The sequence below is a fragment of the Ursus maritimus genome, unplaced genomic scaffold (assembly GCF_017311325.1).
Source record: "Ursus maritimus isolate PB19 unplaced genomic scaffold, ASM1731132v1 scaffold_17, whole genome shotgun sequence".
Taxonomy (NCBI): domain Eukaryota; kingdom Metazoa; phylum Chordata; class Mammalia; order Carnivora; family Ursidae; genus Ursus; species Ursus maritimus.
This window is the reverse complement of record NW_024424119.1, coordinates 25505135-25523736: the sequence shown is the minus strand read 5'-3', so window position 1 is coordinate 25523736 and position 18602 is coordinate 25505135. Positions and strand designations below refer to the sequence as shown.

At 51.7% G+C, this 18602-nt stretch overlaps 2 protein-coding genes across 4 annotated transcripts in view; both read right to left on the bottom strand.

The window, feature by feature from the left end:
• Positions 1–668: 668 nt before the first annotated feature.
• CCIN (calicin) lies at positions 669–2646 on the bottom strand. Its single transcript, XM_008707818.2, has one exon. The coding sequence runs from the start codon at positions 2644–2646 to the stop codon at positions 880–882; it is 1767 nt and encodes a 588-aa protein (XP_008706040.1). The 3' UTR covers positions 669–879.
• Positions 2647–7640: 4994 nt separating this feature from the next.
• The window catches only part of GLIPR2 (GLI pathogenesis related 2), a 22486-nt gene continuing 11524 nt past the window's right edge, over positions 7641–18602 (bottom strand). For all 3 annotated transcript variants that reach the window (XM_040631596.1, XM_040631594.1, XM_040631595.1), the window contains 4 exons: positions 18169–18277; positions 17723–17826; positions 15790–15867; positions 7641–8249 (listed from right to left, as the gene is read on the bottom strand). In XM_040631596.1, the coding sequence (XP_040487530.1) occupies positions 8089–8249; positions 15790–15867; positions 17723–17826; positions 18169–18277 (452 nt within the window). In that variant the 3' untranslated portion in view covers positions 7641–8088. The remainder of the gene's footprint in view (positions 8250–15789; positions 15868–17722; positions 17827–18168; positions 18278–18602) is intronic.

Sequence of the window (18602 nt, the reverse complement as noted above, 5' to 3'; positions counted from 1 at the left end):
TGTGCTCACCCTTCTTGTAACGATGTGAGATGGTAACAGGCCAACGTGATGAGATGAAGTGGAGTGAACGACGTTGTGACATAGTGTAGGGCTACTCCCGGCCTTCTGAGGATACGTCAGAAGCAGGACCATCTGCTTCTGGACCACAGCTGACCACAGGAAGCAAAACCAGATAAGGGGGGACTACTGCATAGGTTTCTTTTTTCTCCCTTTACTGATTTCTCTTTCACTCCCAGTCCCTCAGGCCTTGTATTCCTGGAGAAAGTTCCCGATGTACTTTGCTTACTGACAACAATTGTAAGTAACCCCCCAACTTCCCCACAAATAAGACACAAATGCACCATAGCTGCATGGTCAGATACAACAGCCAAGTAACCCTGCCTCCTCTGTTCCCGCTATCCCCATCCCTGAGCCTTTCCACCATTTCCTCCACCCCCCACGCCCACCCCAGCCCATAAGTCTCCTGTTCCAAACATGGAATTGGCCCTCCCCTGCCTTCCTGGACAGACTCGAGGGGAGTGAGTGTTGGAGAAGCCTGAGGCTTCATAACTCTAAGCAAACACTTTGTCAGTCTAGCAGACGCTGGTGAGATGACTACATGGGATAGAATGGGGGCTTTCCAGACACCACCTTGGCCAGTGCCCAGAGATGCTTCAGTCCCACCCACCAGGGACTCCATTCCAACCTCAGCTTGGATCCCTCCAATGATGAGTAACCCTAAATTTCCACCCACTGGGAGCAGCCCTAGCCCAGGATCTCCACTTTCAGGGCCAAACAGACTGCAGCACTAAGAAGGAACCAACAGGCCATCTTCCTCTCTCTCTCTCATTAAATTGTGAATAATAATGCATTTACTTATTCTCCCACTTAAAAAGTTGTTTAAATCCTTTGAAGAATCTTGCAAGGTAGCTTGGCTAGACAGCAGGCAGGACAGTCCAGTGCCTCTGGTGGGGGGGCCAGGGTCTTCCACTCGCCTGTCTTTTGGTCCAACAAGTAGGCGTTTGGGTTGATGGTGTAGTCCTTTGTCTGGACATCGCTGGCTGTGGTGACACCCCCACATACAAACACTCTGCTGTCTCCAATGGAGCATATAGCATGGGACACATCCAAGGGGCAGTTGTTGGGCAAGAGAGGCACCGAGGTGGTCGTCTTGTTGGCCTTTATCTTCTGCAGGTTGATTTCCACGCTCTGCCGGTGGCTGTGTACACAGAGGATGTTGTCCTGATGGAAAGAGAGCAGGGGCCGGTGGTTGAACTCGATGGGGAAGGTGATACACTGGACCACATCCCCAGTGTTGGTGTCAAAGCAGTCCACCACTCCAACCCGGGAAATATAGCCCTTCACCAAGCACCGCCCCGTGACAATGTACAGGTTCCGGTCACCCTTGGTGATCACGGCCGTGCCATCCATAGGGATGCTCATCTTCCCCGCCAGGCACCAGGCCTCCTTGCGCTCATCATAGCGATAGATGTTGGAGACATACCGCCTCGGAGCAATGCTCCCACCCACTGAGTACACTGTCCCCCCGCAGGTCACCATGGTGTGGAAGACAAGCCCAATTGGCAGGTCTGGCAACTTGGTCCAGGAGTTGTCATCCATGTCATACCGCCAAGCGGTCTTCAGCCCCGAAATCTGCTCAGTGGTGCCACCAGAGATGTAGATGTAGCGGCCAGCAGAGGTGGCGCTAAGTGCTGCCGCCCGATAGGGCATCTCCGACAGCTTCAACCACAGGTTCTCCTGGATGATGTAGGCAAACACTCCATCATTGAACTTGCCATGGGCCTTTTGGCCACCAAGGATGACCACCGAATCAAGCAGGGCCCCTTTCCGCTGGTAGCTCAACAAGCTGGATGGCCTCTCCTGCTTTCGGTCCACGAGGACACTCTCGATCAGGGTCGCGTGGGCTGAGCTGTTCTCCATGCCCATCAACTTGTTGCTGGCAAACATCAGCGTCTTGTTGGAGACAGCATTAAGATTGATGTAGTTGAAGAACTTCTTGAAATACTTCTCCCGCTCATCCTTCCGGAAGTACACCCAATTGATGAGTGCGCTGAGAGCCTGGTCCTCATTGAGCACATGCAAGTTTTCGTCTCGGAGCAGGCGGCCAAAGATGACAGGTGGACAGCGCATGAAGTGCATACAGCCCTCAGGACTGGCCCAGTAGTGGAAGTTGTCACGAATGCCAGAGTAGGCCAAGTCTGAGACCTCTTTGAGCTCAAACAACTCAGCCAAGAAGAGGTAGCGCAAGCAGTTCGCACGGCGGATGGACTTAATCAGGAAGTCATTGCAGTGGATTCGAAGGCGTGGTGTGTTGAAATACTGGGCCCCACGAAGGAGCTCCTCCACGTTCTGCTCCGAGATCACCACCTTGCCGCTGTAGAAGTAGTCCAGGAGCTGGTCCACCGTGGCCGGGCTCAGGTAGTTGGGGTCGATGGTGATAAAGAGCTCATCGGTGGTCTTCATGTCATTGCTGGAGATAAGGCTCTTCACCAGCGGAGAGACAGCAGCCAGCACGTTGCGATGCGCAAAGAAGACATGGTGGTCCACAGTCAGGGCCATGTCCCAGTACTCTTTGCGCTTCCTCTGTTTGTTCAGATTCTGCAGCACAAAGCTGTTATAGTTTTTCTCCGTGAATTCCAATTTCATGGTGCTTCTTGCTGGCTGAGGCAGAAGACCAGCAGCAGGTGCTGGAGAACAGACGTTCTCAGGCCTTTGGGATATGGATCGATGGTTGTTTGCAGAGCAGTTGATCAGGGAGGAGGGGGGAGAGGAGAGAGGATGATGTCATAGAATGGATGAGGTCATCACAATGCCAGCCCCTGAGGCCTTTCTCAGAGGCACAGGACCCTTCTCCCCTCTGATGGCTTCAACCTGCCAAGGCTAGATAGATACCCTGCCAGGACTTAAAGCCCTGGGACCAGAGCTCAGGAGGAACTCAGAGATGGGTTGGAACTCTTACCTGGGGCTTTTAACACTCAGTTCAAGGCTAATTCTGGAATGTCTGAGCCAGTCTGGGTGGGAGTGGTATAGGAAGGGAAAAAGGGAAGTTAGGGGAAGAAAAGAGATTTTTGGATCTAGAAGAATCCTTTCATGTGCAGGAAGGAAACAGGCCCGGAGAAGAGAAGGGACTTGCCCAAGACCACAGAGCAGTCTGGAATCAGACCAGGCCTGGAAGCCAAGCCTTCTATAGCTCCGTACTCTTCATCTTTCCAGGAAGCTCCTAACTACCCAACTCTCCCCAGTCTCTGATTCTCAGGCCTCAAGGTACCTTTTTCTGCCAAGGTTCCTAGCCATCAGAGAGGCATTTCAGGTTCTGTCCTTTGCCTTCTGACCTTCGTAGCCATGGACACCATTCTTCTTTAAAATAGACAGAGAGGGAGAGGCCACTGGTTGGAGCAGGGACAGAGGAGTTAGCCACACATTGGGGGTTGGGCGGGCCTCTGAAGCCCTGATGATTTCAGTTCCACAGCAAACTGGGACCTTCTCTTCACATTTCCAAGTCTGTAGTCATGCAACTTTGGGGGCTGTGGTGGGTTAGCTCTCTCCAGCAAGAGTCGACTTGGACAAGTGGTTCAGACTCTCTAAACCTCAGTTTCCTCATCTGTGAGATGGGAGTAATAGTACCCGCTTCGAAAATTATTAAGAATTTAAATGAGAAAATGATTAGAGCGTGTTAAGTACCATGTTTGGCTTGTAGCAATTCAATAAATGTTAGCTGCCGTTACTTTATTGATATCGTATTAGTTCATCCAGCGCCGGTGTCCTTGGCTGCTCCCTTCGTACGTAAATACCTGTCGTCGTCTGGTTGGTGTTTGCTGGTGGTGGGGGGTCTGGAATCCCGCCGGAATCCCGCGCCCCCTTTGGGCGGGCTCGGCGAGCCCGGTCCGGCCGCGCGGTGGAGCTGGCGGGCCATCCCCGGCCGCTGAGGCCCCGGCGACCGCGCCCCTGCGCTCGCCTGCAGCGCCCGCCCCCCGCGGGGACTGCAGCGCCCCCGCCCACCGTCCCCGGCCCCCTTGCCGCGGGGATTCCTCGCGCCCGGCGCCCCGTGGTCACTCAAATGCCCGTGGCAGGGCCTCCCACGTTCACCACAAAGCCGTCTGTGCCCGCTTTACACGTGGGGTGCTGAGCCCGGCAGAGGAGCGGTCTCTGACTCCGGCCGTCACCCCTGGGCGCCCCGCCGCGTGGGGTGCCTGCAGACTCCGCCGCCCCTGGGCGGGCGTGGGGCTCCCGGAGTGCCCGCGGCGCGGCTTTGCGCTGCCCGTGCCAAGGAAGGGCTAAGGGTCAGCCGGAGCCCCCACGGAGGGCGGAGGCTGCTGCCGAGAGTGGAGGAGCCCGGGGCCCCACCCCGGACCAGCCTTGGGGGGCTCCCGGCAAGGGGCTCAACTCGAAGGCCTTTGCGGCGATGGCCAGATGGTACCGAGAGGACCTGGGCCCCAAGCCCCACTCCCGACCCTGAGGTCGTCCTTAGCGCCCCTACCAGGAAGAGCAGCGCCTGGAGCTTGGGGAATGGGAGCCCGCCAGCTCTTTCCCTCCCTGGCTTACGTTATCATTCATCGTCTCCGTACTTCATTCTTCCATTTCAGACCTGGCTTTTTCTTTGGGGATTTGGCAGCTTAAAAACAATTTAAAAGTACTTACGTTTTAATGCTGCATCTGTTCACCTTGATTCCTGAATGATATAGAGGCACTCAGTCTCTTTTTTTTTTTTTTTTTTTTTTTAAATGATTTTTTATTATATTATGTTAGTCACCATACAGTACATCCCTGGTTTCCGATGTAAGGCTCGATGATTCATTAGTTGTGTATAACACCCAGTGCACCATGCAATACGTGCCCTCCTTACTACCCATCACCGGTCTATCCCATTCCCCCACCCCCCTCCCCTCTGAAGTCCTCAGTTTCTTTCTCATAGTCCATAGTCTCTCATGTTTCATTCCCCCTTCTGATTACCCCCCCTTTCTTTATCCCTTTCTTCCCCTACCGATCATCCTAGTTCTTATGTTCCATAGATGAGAGAAATCATATGATAGTTGTCTTTCTCTGCTTGACTTATTTCACTTAGCATTATCTCCTCCAGTGCTGTCCATGTTGCAGCAAATGTGGAGAAATCGTTCTTTCTGATAGCTGAGTAATATTCCATTGTATATATGGACCACAACTTCTTAATCCAGTCATCTGTTGAAGGGCATCTCGGCTCCTTCCACGATTTAGTTATTGTGGACATTGCTGCTATGAACATTGGGAGAGGCACTCAGTCTCTTGACAGATCTCTGCACAAGGCTAAGAACTTCTGTTTTCCCCATGAAAAGAAGGCTTAGATTTCAGCATCTCCACCACAGACTAGCTGTGTGGTTTCGGTGGGTTCTTCTCTGTTTTCCCCGTGTGAGAATAACTGAGCTCTAAAGGCTTCCCCAGCCCTGATCTCGCGAGAGGTGGCAGCAATTCAGGTGCAGGTGAGACATCTTGGTGTTGATACCAGACACTTTTTCATTCCCATTGGCTTCTAGGCCTGCTCTGGTGAGAGGCTGGCGGGCCTTGCCTCCTGGGGCATTCCAACCAAGAGTAGAGCATGTGTGGGGTCAGGCCTGGTGTTTCATCTGCCCCTTTGCCCCCACATCCTGGGGCATTTTGGTGGAGATGGTGGCTGTGCCCCTTTGCTTTTGTTTCAAGCACCAGAACACGAGGGCAGGAAGGTCTCTCCAGTTGAGAAATTCAGGCTTGGGCATGGGGGAGTAATGGACCTGAGAAGATCCAGTAGACTTAACTCCATGTGCCAGACCTTGCACAGCTGGACAGGCTGCAGCCCAGAATGGGGAAGGGCACACGACTGAGAGCACAGGGCTAGAGCTTGGAGCTGGGGTTCCTGACTCCTTCCTCGGTTCTCTGGCTACAAAGAGCTGGCAATCTGGCTTGTCTTCTGCTCTGATTGAACTGTGGGAGTTGCCGACTTTAAGAAATCCATTAAAGAAGTAAAATTGCCCACCTGCTCAACTGGCTTTGTTGCCTGGCTTTTCTTCAGCCTAGAAGGCTCTTCTGGTCAGCTTTTTTCTTTCTCCAGCCAACTGAGAAAACTGATGCCAAGCCTCAAGTCTGGCTGCATGCCAGTGGCCACCACCTGGTTACGTATGTGTACTGGGTGCAAGGTCTCCCTAGGAGCCACCAGGAAGTTCACTGACTGGTCATTCAGTCCCTGTTGCTCATGGTGGCTGCCCAGGTGTGGCCTCAGCCCAGTCTTTTTCTTCCACCCACCCTCCGCTTCCTGCCCAGCTCAGCATTTTTGGCTTAAGAAGACTCCCTCAGGGAGGGGACCCTAATATGCTAACCTTCTGGGGAACATCAGTTGACATATCATTTTGCTGGGAAGCCCTGAAGATGAGGGGTATGTTTTAACTATACAGATTTGACCTGGAGCTAGAAAGCTCTGGAACCCCACCTCTCTTGTACCTCTGACTCTGGCTTCCTCTTCCATTTATTTTCAACTGGCAACTTGGCTTGCATGTGGTTTGGTTTGCCAGGGCCCTAATTCAAACTCATGGCATCCTATTTTTTTTTTTTTTTTTTTTTTTAGTTCCACTGGCAAATTCTCTGCTCATTTCTTAGCTCAAATTCCTGGTCCATGGCCAGCCCGGGGATTGGCCGCCCTTGGATCACATGTCCACTTTAGTCTAATCAGCCATGTAAGGGTAGGTCACATGGCTCAAAACATAGCTGCCAAAGGGGCGCAGGGTACAGGGGAGAGGTTGGAAGTACGCGGAAGCTTGAGTTACCCAAGACAGGAACTAAGAGTTGTGATTACCTTAGTCACCAATTAAGAATCGAGCATGAATGAATGGAAGATATTACACAAAAGAAAAAGACTTTATTGTCGTCTTAGTCAATATCCCTGGTGAAATGAAGGGCACAGCATGAGGCTGTGTTCACAGTGCAGTGCAGACCTTCGGGAGGCATGTTTCCTGACTGGCCCGCTCGGACTGTCTCTAAGGCGGCAGCCTCCTCACTCCCACCCCTGCTGTCTGAGCACTTGGAGAGGCCGCGCTTTCAGGACACCAGCTCGGCATCTGGGTCGGTTCTGCCCACAGGGACCACGCGAAATCGTTATTCAGGGGAACTTTGTATAGTTTGAGGCAAAATACGGAACCAAACTGGCTACTCTCAGCCCCCACATGGGAGATGTCCCTGGAACATTCGGGGCTGTCACACATTCCTGGAGGGAGCAGCAGCACAGCTGCAACTGCAGCTGCCAGGAACAGGCCTGGGCCCCGCCCTGCGTGCGAGGGGAGGGCAGAGGCTGGAGGGCTTCCTCTGGGGGCCCTGGTGAGCTCACGCTCACCCGACCCGAGGCTCCAGAAACCAGGAGGCACATATTGAGCTCTGAGATGCCAGAGGATTTTAAGAAAAAAGGTGGGAGGGGAGCGAGGGCGGTGGTAGTAGTGGTACTTTGCTATTTAAAGGTGGAACTTGCAAGGAAGTGAAACTTTTCTCTCCATTTGTTCTTTGGCATTCCCATCAGAGAATTCCAGGAGGCAAGCAGATGACATCATGTCTTACAACTGAGAAATCTCAATCACTCTGTGAAATGCAGTTCCTGCCTGTCTCATGTTTGCAACGGAAGCTGCTTTATATTTACGTGTTTAAAGCTGTTTTTATGTTACATGTAGATGAGAGTTTAATAGTCTTAAATATCTATTAAAAGTAGATGACAATGCATGAAGATCACATAAAATGAACTTCACCTCAAAGCATCACGAACATTTGGAATAGAAAAAGACCAGGGATGGATAGTATAAGAAATGTACAAAAGAAGTTTGCTTAAAAAAAAAAAAAGTTTTAAAATTGATCCCCCCTCCCCCAAGTCCAAATAATTGTGGTCTAGGTAACCATCAGGGTAAAGGCTTCATAGGCTCATTCCTTTTGGTAAGAATAAGTTCGTACAGAACTGTATATCCAAGTGTGTGTGCAAGACACACTCACATGCACCACACACACAAGCACATACACCCACAGGGACACACACACAGCTGAGTTTTGGTTGTTCTAGGCACTTGGTATCCATGTTAAGTCTGCCACGTTCCCACTACATTGACTGAATTACTTCTTTGGAGGCAGGACATTTTCTTCAAAGAAGCCCTGGTTGACGACATTCCCTGCTGGGAAGTATCGGGCCACCACGAAGGAAGACCCGTCACTTGCAGATGCCTTCCCCACTCCCATCTTCTTTGTGTTCTTCCATACCATGGCTGTGAAGTGTCCTGGAGGGGCACAGGCAGGGGGAGGGGAAACAGATTAGTCAGCAGACTCCGGAGAAGGATGTTTCAAAGCCTTCTCGAACCCCTGCACCATCTTGTCAGGCTCGGGAAGCCTAAGCTTCACACACACACCAGAGGCAGGAGACAGAGCACTCTGCCTGCCTGAGTTTCTGAGGCGTCAGGTCGTCTCCATCAGCCACACAGACCCTCCTCACCTCACCGTTTCCCGATGCCCAAAGGCTTCACGGTTTCCCGGAGATCACAACAAAGCCGAGTGACCCCAATAGTTAGGATGCCACCCTTCTGGCACCTGCCTCCCCCCCTTCTCCTGTCCCCGACTGTATTCTTCAATGTTTCTCCATGCTTCCCCCAAAGATCACTTTTTGTCTCTCTCTTACTTGACATCTCAGGAACACTGAATACAGTCGATTCCTCCCCTTTTCGAAGGACCCCCTCTTTGGGTTTCCATGATGCCGCCCTCTCTTGGCATCCCCATCTGACTGCCTCTTCCTCCTCTTCCGTGTCACTGGTAAATGTTGGAGGGGCCTGCCCTGCCCAAGACTCGGTCCTGGGCTGGCTTTTCTTTGCTTGCTGCACTCTTTAGGCAATTTCATCTTTCCCTGGCTCCCAAATTTATTTCCCTAGCCCAGATCTCTCCTCTGTGCTCCAGATACAACTACTTACTTGACATTTCCACTTGGATGGCTCACGGGCATCTTAAATGTAACTATCAAAACCTTACTTTGGATTTTGGTTCCCCCCGAGGTTCCTCTTTTTCCGACCTTCCGTTTCCATTAATGTTCCCTCTGGGCACACAATCCTAGGGATTGGTCTGTATTCCTCCTTCTCCCTCATTTCCCCCTGGACAGCCCATCATTCAATCCTGGAGACTCTCACTCCAAAATAGATCTTAAGTCTATCCACTCCCTAAACTTGGGTTCCAACCACAAACTTTCTCACTCGGACCACTGTGATCGCCCTCGACTGGTCCCAGCCTCCACCTTTGCCTCCTCCAACCCACTTTCTCTAAAGGAGCCAGAGTCATCATTTTTAGACCTAAGTCACATCTGTTGACTTCCCCACTTAAAAATCCTTCAATTGCTTCCAGTTGCACCTAGAATGAAAGGGAATGCTTTGGCCCAATAGCCTCCTTTCCATTCCTTGAACATGTCAGGTTATTTCCCACCATGGAACCCTTGCACACATTGGCCACTGTGTGGAACGCTCTCCTGATGACCAACATCTTCTTATTCCTGAGGCCTCAGCCTGAATATCACTTGTGCAGAGAAGCCTTTCACAATCACGTATTTCCTGAACGCCTCCCTCCCAAGATCATCTTATCATACCCTGTTCTTCCCCTCATAGCATTCTTACCATTTGCAATGTTATATGTGTTCGATTTCTTGTTCATTTGCTTGGCTCCTTCACTAGGCTATGAGACTCACAGGTGCGGGAACCAAACTATTTTATTCACCAAAGTATACTCAGGACCCTGGCACAGCCTGGCACGTGAAAAGTGTAAAATAAACCTCTGTTGCGTGAATGAGGGAATGAATGAAAAGGTATATGGCAGGGGGCGCCTGGGTGGCTCAGTCCTTAAGCGTCTGCCTTCGGCTCAGGGCATGATCCTGGCGTTATGGGATCGAGCCCCACATCAGGCTCTTCCACTGGGAGCCTGCTTCTTCCTCTCCCACTCCCCCTGCTTGTGTTCCCTCTCTCGCTGGCTGTCTCTCTGTTAAATAAATAAATAAAATCTTAAAAAAAAAAAAAAAAAAAAGGTATATGGCAGAACCACCTTGGACTTGGGTTCTGCCCTCACTGCAAGTGCAGGCCTTCCACATTTTGCACTCTTTGAGACCTTGACAAGTTAGAGCCTCCTTCAATTCCCTCTGCTCTGAGCCAAACAGCCCAGCTCCTTCTCAAGCTACCGCCTGACCCTCCAGACACTTCTGTGGCTTGCTAAACTTCTCAGCATCAGTGTCCCGCTGCTGAGGCTGCCTGCCCCTCACTCGCTGTTTCTTTCAAACCTTTAATACAGCTTAGCTTCCAACTCCCCTTCCACTTGGGGGTCAAAGAGTTGTTGTAATGTACTTTTTGCTCAATGACCATAAATTCTTCCGTCTCCAAGAAGTAGAGGGAAGAAGCTTGTCCTTCCCGCCTTTACTGTTAAGGACTTAGAGATCCTCTGACAGGTCAATACTGACGTCCATAGCACAGAATGGCACTCATTTGCTCAAACAACACTGAAGAGATTACATTTCCTCCTTCATGGTAGGGACCGCACCTGTCTTATTTTACTTTATTTTTTAAAGATTTTATTTATTTACTTGAGAGAAAGTGTGAGCAAGAGAGAGAGCACAGAGGGAGAGGGAGAAGCAGACGCCCCAGTGAGCAGACAGCCTGACTGCAGGATTCCATATCAGGACCCTGAGATCAGGACCAGAGCTGAAGGCAGACGCTTAACCAACTGAACCCCCCAGGAACCCCCCCACTCCTGTCTTATTGATCACAGTACCCCCAGTGTTTAGCACTGAGCTTGGTACATAGGAAATGCTCAACAAGCATGTGATGAAGAATGGAAGAGAGAGGGAAGGAGGAAAATTGAATCAGAGTGGCTAAGCATCCCATAGGGTACGAAAGAAAGAGGGTAACCATTTTACACCCATTTGGGTGGATTTTTTTTTTTTTAAGAAGAAAATAACAAGTGTTGGTGAGGGTGTGCAGAAATTGGAACACTTGTGCACTGCTGGTGGGAATGTGAAACGGCACAGCCACCGTGGAAGACAGTATGGTGGTTCCTTAAAAAATGAAATATAGAATTACCATCTGATCCAGTAATTCCACTTTCAGGTACAAACCCAAAAGAATTGAAAGCAGGGACTCAGATATTTGTACGTCAATGTTTAGCAGCATTATTTACAAAAGCAAAAAGGGGGGGGAAACCCAAATGTCCACCAATGGATGAATGGATAAACAAAATGTCATATGTACATATACAACAAAATATTATTCAGCCTTAAAAAGGAATGAAATTCTGATACATTCTACCTTGAGGATGAACCTTGAGGACATTATGCTAAGTGAAATAAACCAGACACAAAAGGACAAATATTAAATGACCCACTTACATTAGATACCTAGAATCACCACGCTCATACAGACAGCAGTAGAATGGTGGTCACCAGAGCTTAGAGGCGGGGAGGCAGAGAGGGAGGGATGGGAGTTATTGATTAATGGGTTCAATCTGAGATGACTGAAAAGTTCTGGAGATGGATAGGGCAATGGTTGTACAACAGTGTGAATATACTTATCTCATTGAACTGTGTTCTTAAAAATGGCTAATTTTTTTAAAAAGATTTTATTTATTTATTCACAAGAGACAGAGCCCGACGCAGGGAGCAGGGAGCCCGAAGCAGGACTTGCCCCTAAAAATGGTTAATTTTATGGTGTGTATGTTTTACCACAAAATGAGAGGAAGGAAGGAAGGAAGGAAGGAAGGAAGGAAGGAAGGAAGGAAGGAAGGAAGAAAGTGGGTGCCTGGGTGGCTCAGTTGGTTAAGCGTCTGCCTTCGGCTCAGGTCATGATCCCAGGGTCCTGGGATCAAGTCCCACATCGGGCTCCCTGCTCCTCAGGGAGCCTACTTTTCCCCCTGCCTCTGCCTCTCTCTGCCTCTCGTGAATAAATAAAATCGCAAAAGAAAGAAAGAGACAGACAGACAGATGGGCTGGTATCCACACTCTTGCAACCTTTCGGTTGATATCCTCCATTGTGTCTCACATATGGCAAGGACTGAATAAACATTCATTGATTAAATTGTGTATTTTGGGAAGCCTGGGGGGCTCAGTTGGTTAAGTGTCTGCCTTCGGCTCAGGTCATGACCCAAGGGTCCTGTGACTGAGTCCTGCATGGGGCTCCCTGCTTAGCGGGGAGTCTGCTTCTCCCTCTCCCTCTGCCCTCCCCCCTGCTTGTACTCTCTCTCTCTCTCTCACAAATAAATAAATAAAATCTTTTTTAAAAATCGTGTATTTTGCCCTACAGATAAACTCCATTTTTATAATTTTAAACTTAGGTAAAACTTTATTTTGTTGTCTCTATCCATAAAAGATTTGAGGTTACCAAATTCTTTATGAGAATAACAAACCATAAACACTAATCAGTAGAGCTGCTGTGATAAAATCAAAGTGAGAACCAAAGGAAAACCAACCCCAGGTACAATCACGCGTCTTTTTCACTTATCCTTACACTTGTATTAATCACTGCCCACTGAATTCCGATTTTCACCTCAAAATACAAGAGAAACCCTTCTTGCCTGTTCCCCCCTGGTCCTCCTACCTCTTGAGTCACAGCTCCGGGCTTCCCAGCAGCTTTGCAAGGTGTCACCCCTTCCACAGGCTGTCTTTTCATTAAGGCTCAAGCCCTTTTCCACACGAGCCTTTTCTCTCAAGAGAACCGGACACTTTGGCTATTGACCACCCCCTCTTTCTGTTGCCCAGACAAGGAAGAACAGCCGTTTATCCACTGGTTGCCAAGAAAACAATCACAAGACACAAGGTGCCCACCAGCAGCACACACGCCTGGGGAAGCCTTTCCCAAACAGATGAGACTACGTGATTTTCCCTCTGGCCCGGGAGGTTTCTGTCCAGAGACACTAAGTATGGGTCTTCAGAGCCGAGTTAAAGGACATGACTTCCTTAGCAACCATCAGATACACAGCGGCAACCGAATCACTAACTGACACAAACCCAGACACAAAACCTTTTCTTTTTTTTCCTAAAGGGATCACATCCTCTTTCCTGCAACCAACCCACACTTCCTTGAATATACACTTGAAAAACACATTAAATAAGTTACAGTATATTCTTGCCAGAGAATAATGATAACATGCAACAGTAAGAAAGAATTATTATTATTAACATGGCACAATCTCCAACAATCTACTGGGTGAAGAAACCAAGTGCAAAACAGATCACATACCAGGGTATAAAAAAGGGCAAAAGAGAACATATTTACTTAATGCTGGTATAAGATCAGAGCAACTCTAGGATGATACACAAGAAATGGGTATCACTGGTTGAAGGGAAAGTGCTAGACACCAGGAATGGAAGGAAGACTTTTTTTTTTTTTTAAGATTTTATTTATTTATTCGACAGAGATAGAGACAGCCAGCGAGAGAGGGAACACAAGCAGGGGGAGTGGGAGAGGAAGAAGCAGGCTCATAGCAGAGGAGCCTGATGTGGGGCTCGATCCTATAACGCCGGGATCACGCCCTGAGCCGAAGGCAGACGCTTAACCGCTGTGCCACCCAGGCGCCCCAGAAGGAAGACTTTTTACCTTATACAGTTTGCAGATTCCACGTCATGAAAAAGTATTATATACTCAGAATAAATAAACAAACCAACCTACTCATTAAAATAGGATGAAACAAAGGTATTGCAAGAAAGTTTCTCTCTATTAAGCACGGAGCACACAACTGTGGCCTTCATCGCAAGATGCTGACTCAGGGTGGGTGGGGACAGATTACAGGATATTTCGAAGGCTCTTTCCCTACAGCACGGACTCAGGTCAGGGCATCCCTACACAGAGGTGCAGCAAGCAGCAGCTGTGGGGGAGGCTGGGGCGTGGGGAAAGGGCCTGAGGATCTTTAAGGGTCTTGTGAGCTCTGATTCTACCACCACCCAAAGCTGTGCTCCTGTCTTAGGATCAGGCTCTATCTGTCCCCAGGCATTGCCCACTGGCACCTGGGAAAGCCTAGGGGCTAGCTGCTCTGGGGTTTTCCTCTTTAGGGGTGGGCGATGTGGGGCAATGGGTTGGACAGGTGGTCAGCGATCATGAAAAGTCCCATTCCCAGCTCTGACACTTGTGAGATTCCCACCTTGGAGCAGGAGCCATGGAAAAAGCATCGGATTAAGGATAGGAGATCTAAAAGAAGTCTGTTCCTTTTTCTGGGCCTCAGTTTCCTCCTCTGCAAAATGGGTAGAATAAAGCCCCACCTACAACTGGTGTTGTGAGGCTGATGTGGCCGGGAATGCGGAGGCACTTTATAACTGACTCTGAGGCACTTTATAACTGACTCTGAGCAATGCTAGTAACTTGCTCTGACACATGTCCAATGGCTCGGGAGCCTTGCTGTGGGAAAAGCACATTCAGAGGCTATGAAATAAAACGTCTTCTGGACACTGAACTTTATGAAAAGAAGACAGGTTCTGTGTCTTCACAGAACCTTAACCTCTGGGACGAGGTTGTTCCTGTTCCCTCCCTCACTTCTTGAATTTAACTGCCACAGAACCATCAATTTACACTTGGGGCGCTGCGAGCAGCTTCCTGACCCCCGGCCTGGAGAGCTAAGAGGACAAACGCCTCGGCAGATGCTGCCACCTCTGCCCCACAGTCCTGCCCACGCTGTTGCAAGAACCCCTGCCCAAAAGGGTGAGCAGCAAACCACAGGAAACAGTGACTGGCTCTGAGAACGCGTCACTTCCTGCTTCAGAAGAATCTTCCAGAAGGTGAGAAGCCATAGTGGCCCCACCCATGGGTGGGATGGGGTAGGGTAGAGGGATGGGGGTGGGCAGGGAATCCTCTTTTCAGTTTCCCTGGCACCTTCTGGTCAGAGAAACTCTCAGTCCCTTCTAACCCAGCCTGGGCCCCAAGTAGATCTGAGTCGGTTCTGACGAAAGACAGGCAGGCACCACGTAAGGGAAGTCTGCTGAGGGGCAGGAGGGAGCCCAGAACTCAGAGCAGCTGCCCCGGGCTTCAGTCACCTAAATGTTTACTGCTCACCCTGGAGGCCTCACAGAAAAGCTGGATGCTCCCATGGCCGCCATGGCCTGCGGCTCTTCCCTGCATCCACGCCAGCTCTCAGAATGTCCCCTAGAGGCTACCGCCTTGCCCCCTCTCCCTCCGGTGCAGGCAAGGACAGAGGTTCAACCCGAGTTCACACAACTAATAGTGCTGGAGCTGAGAGCAGGTCTAGGCTGTCTGCACTCCAAGCTCATCTGAACCACAAACTGGAGAGAAAAGGTGAAAGGGGGGGATGCCTGGGAGGCGGGAGGTGTGGGGAGCACATAGGAAGGATGCAGGTTATGAGGGGGGAGGCAGTTAAGACTAGGAGAGAATGAGCAGTGTGGCCCTTTTCCTGAAGAGAGGGCTTTAGAATATTCTGGATGCTGGGAGCAGGCTGGACTGGAGGGGAGCAAAACTGGCAGTCAGACCCTAGTTATAGCACCACTTCCGGGAGGAGGCACTCAGGAACTTCTGACTTCCACAGCCTCCTTATGACGTACTCTAGTCATCTGGAGAACTTGGAGCTGGTGGGGCAAGAATCCGTGGCTCGGGTGTTCTCAGACAGAGGGGGGTGCATGTGTGTTGGAAGAAGTGACGGGGAAAGAGAGTCTTGCCCTTTGGGCTAAGTTAAACCAGAGAAATACGGAAGAGGTAAAATAGGAGGAAGACGATTGATTTTCAGAGGGTTAGTACCCTTCCAAAATCAGACACCCAAACTGCAACCCTGCCCAGGCCCAGGCCACTGGGGTGACCCCTCACTCACCAGTCCCGGAGGTGAAGCCGGGCTGCTGGAAGTTGTAGTTCTTGATTTCACTGTACCATCGGTCAGCCACCTCCTTTCCTGTACGGAAAAGACACTGTTTCAAACTCAGCAGCAAAATCAACCCACTGGCTACTCCTTCCATCTTCTCCCACTAACCCCCCCCCACTCCCCCACCCCCCCAGTTAGAGGTCTTATAAAGCACCAATGAGCTGAAACAGGGACTCCTGCCCATGAGCGTATCTAGGCTGAAGAGAGGGCCTTGTTGGGGATTGGGAAGAGCCTTGGCCTAGGGCTGGGAGACCTGCCCTGCCACTAACTTACTGTGTAATAGGCCTCTGTACAAGGGTTGAATGCAATGTACTCCAGGGACTTCTAATGAGTATTTCGGACACTCATCCCACCCCAAGTGTGTCTCCTGAAATACCCACTGGAGGAAAGGCAACTGGGCTGGTGGGTCAGGGTCTCTACTGCAGGTAGAAGGGTCCTCATTCTAAGCATCTACTGGCCCACCCAGTGCAGGTAGGAGAAAACCCACAGTATTTCCCTGGGAACCTTTGCTGTCAAGGCCACAGCAGCGAGGAGGCTCCATCCCACACAGGAAGTCTCACTCTTAGCTCTGATATGCGCAGGGATCACATGGGGTGCCAAAATGCAGATTCTGACATCACAGGTCAAAGCTGCAGCCTCAGAGTCTGCATTGCTAACAAGTGCCCAGATGCTGCTGCTTCCCCACAGGCCACACTTTGAGTAGCAAGGCCTCAGAAAACAGGCTACACACCGGCCTCCCCCCCCCCCCCCCCCACACACCCCGGGAGCACTGAAATGTGGCTGACGCCTGGGGCCTGCCACAGACTGTGTCAGTGTCTCTGGAGAAGAGACCCAGGCACTGGTCTTTTTTGAAAGTGCCACAAAAGATGCCAATGTGTAGCCAGGGTGGGGATAAAGACAGCCTGCGGAGACAGAGATGGGGAAACTGGGCCCACCGAGGGTAGCGAGGGTAGCGACTTGCTCAGGGCTCCGTAAGGGGCCAGTGCTGGGACCAATCACCTCCATTGCCTGCTCCTTCCTATCCCTTCAGGGAGCCTTGTCCCCAGGCCCATCAAGGCCCACGGTCTGGGCCTGTGCCTGGAAAGGAGGCTGCAGGCTGCAGGCTCCCGCCTTGGTCAGGAGCATGCGCACACCTCTGCTGGAGGCCCGCTGCTCTGGGGAAACCAAGAGGACTGCAGGCCTCCCCAACTCCCAGGAATGTCAGGCCCAGGAGGGAGGGAGCAGTCATCCTCCGCTGGGGTCTGGAGAAAGCTTCAGAGGGCAAAGAAGCTCTCTCCAGCATTTTTCCTAAAAAGCCACGACAGAGCTGTCTGAGCCAGGAAGCTCAAGAATGTTTGGTCAGTGTGGTGGAGTCACCATTCCAGGCTGTGACCTTGGATGGAGGGATTGTCTTTCTCTCTCCCTTTTTTTTTTTCTAACATGGAAAAAGCTCAATTGCATTTTTCTGATGATAAAAGTGAATACACCAACACTTTAAAAAAGAAAGCAAAATGCGAAGAAAGTAAAACTGTGGCTGGGGATACTTGAGAGCCCACAGGGTCAGACTGAAACTCTGGAGGGAAAGGGCACAGAAATGATTTGTCTCCCCCACCCCCCATTCCTCAGGGGGGAGCTCTTCCGAAGGGGAGGGCCGGGCAGTCTGACTCATCTCCGTGGCCCTGGCACCCAGCGCAGGCCTGGCCCGGAGCCAGCCATCTGAGACACCGTGGAACTGCAGGCAGCCCCTGGGAGCACACACGCAGAGCCCCGGGGCCCTCTGCCTTCCCGGGCCGGGGCAGCAAGGCCATGGAGGAGGGTGCTGGGGCCTGCATACTGAAGTCCCGGCCCAGCTCAGAAGGGAGGGCGGTGGGGGGGGCGCGGGGGGGCAGCCAAGAAAGCGACCTACCTGTCTGATCGTAGGAGGCCCATGCCAGGTTCTCTCCGCACTGGCCACGACTGGACTCCGGGCTGTGCTTGAGCATCCGCGTGCTGGCCAGGGCCTCTGAGTACCTGCCACAGTCCGGGCGTCTCCTCAGAGCGGCCGCCCAGGGAAGCCCCAGACGGGGAGCCCCGAACTGCCGCGGCTGACCCCCGTCCCTGCCCCGGGCCGGCTGTGGACCTCGGGAGCGTCACACCAGCCTCTCTTCTGAGCCCCACAACAGCCCCATTTTACAGAGGAGCAAACCGAGGCTCGGGGAAACGGGCCTGCCTAGGTAAGTGGCTCAAGGGTTACTCGGGCCTGGCTGGATCTGCCCCCCAAAGCCGGGTCCTTCCCGCTACCCCACTGGCCCTCCACGGCCGCGGCAAGAGCGCCAGGAAGGGCCAGAGTCCCCCGGGGCGCTGCGGACTCACTGCTGAGCCTCCCGGTTGAGCTTCTTGCAGAGCTTCAGCGGGGGGACGCCGTGCTGCTGCCGGTACTCGTTGTGGGCCTTCAGGACCTCGTTATTGAACTGCTTGGAAGCTGCCAAAATGTCAAAACGGAGGCCGTGTCAGCGCAGAGAGAAGACCCGGCACAGAAGCGGGATGGCCGGCTCCAGAGGGACGCCCGGCTCAACCCAGGCCACGCGGACGGGCTGCCGCTCCCCTTCGGCACCGCGGCCCACCGAGCCACCGTGACGCCTGCCCCACACCGCCGATGTCGCCCTCTGCGTCCTGCACATCTGCGCCGCGTGCATCCCGTGGGGCCACCTGGACGCTGCGAGGGCTCCGGGGCTTTATCCGGGGCAACGCGAAGGGGCTGAACGGGCACGAGGCGCGGAGGTGAGGAGATGGGTGTTTCTGAGAGT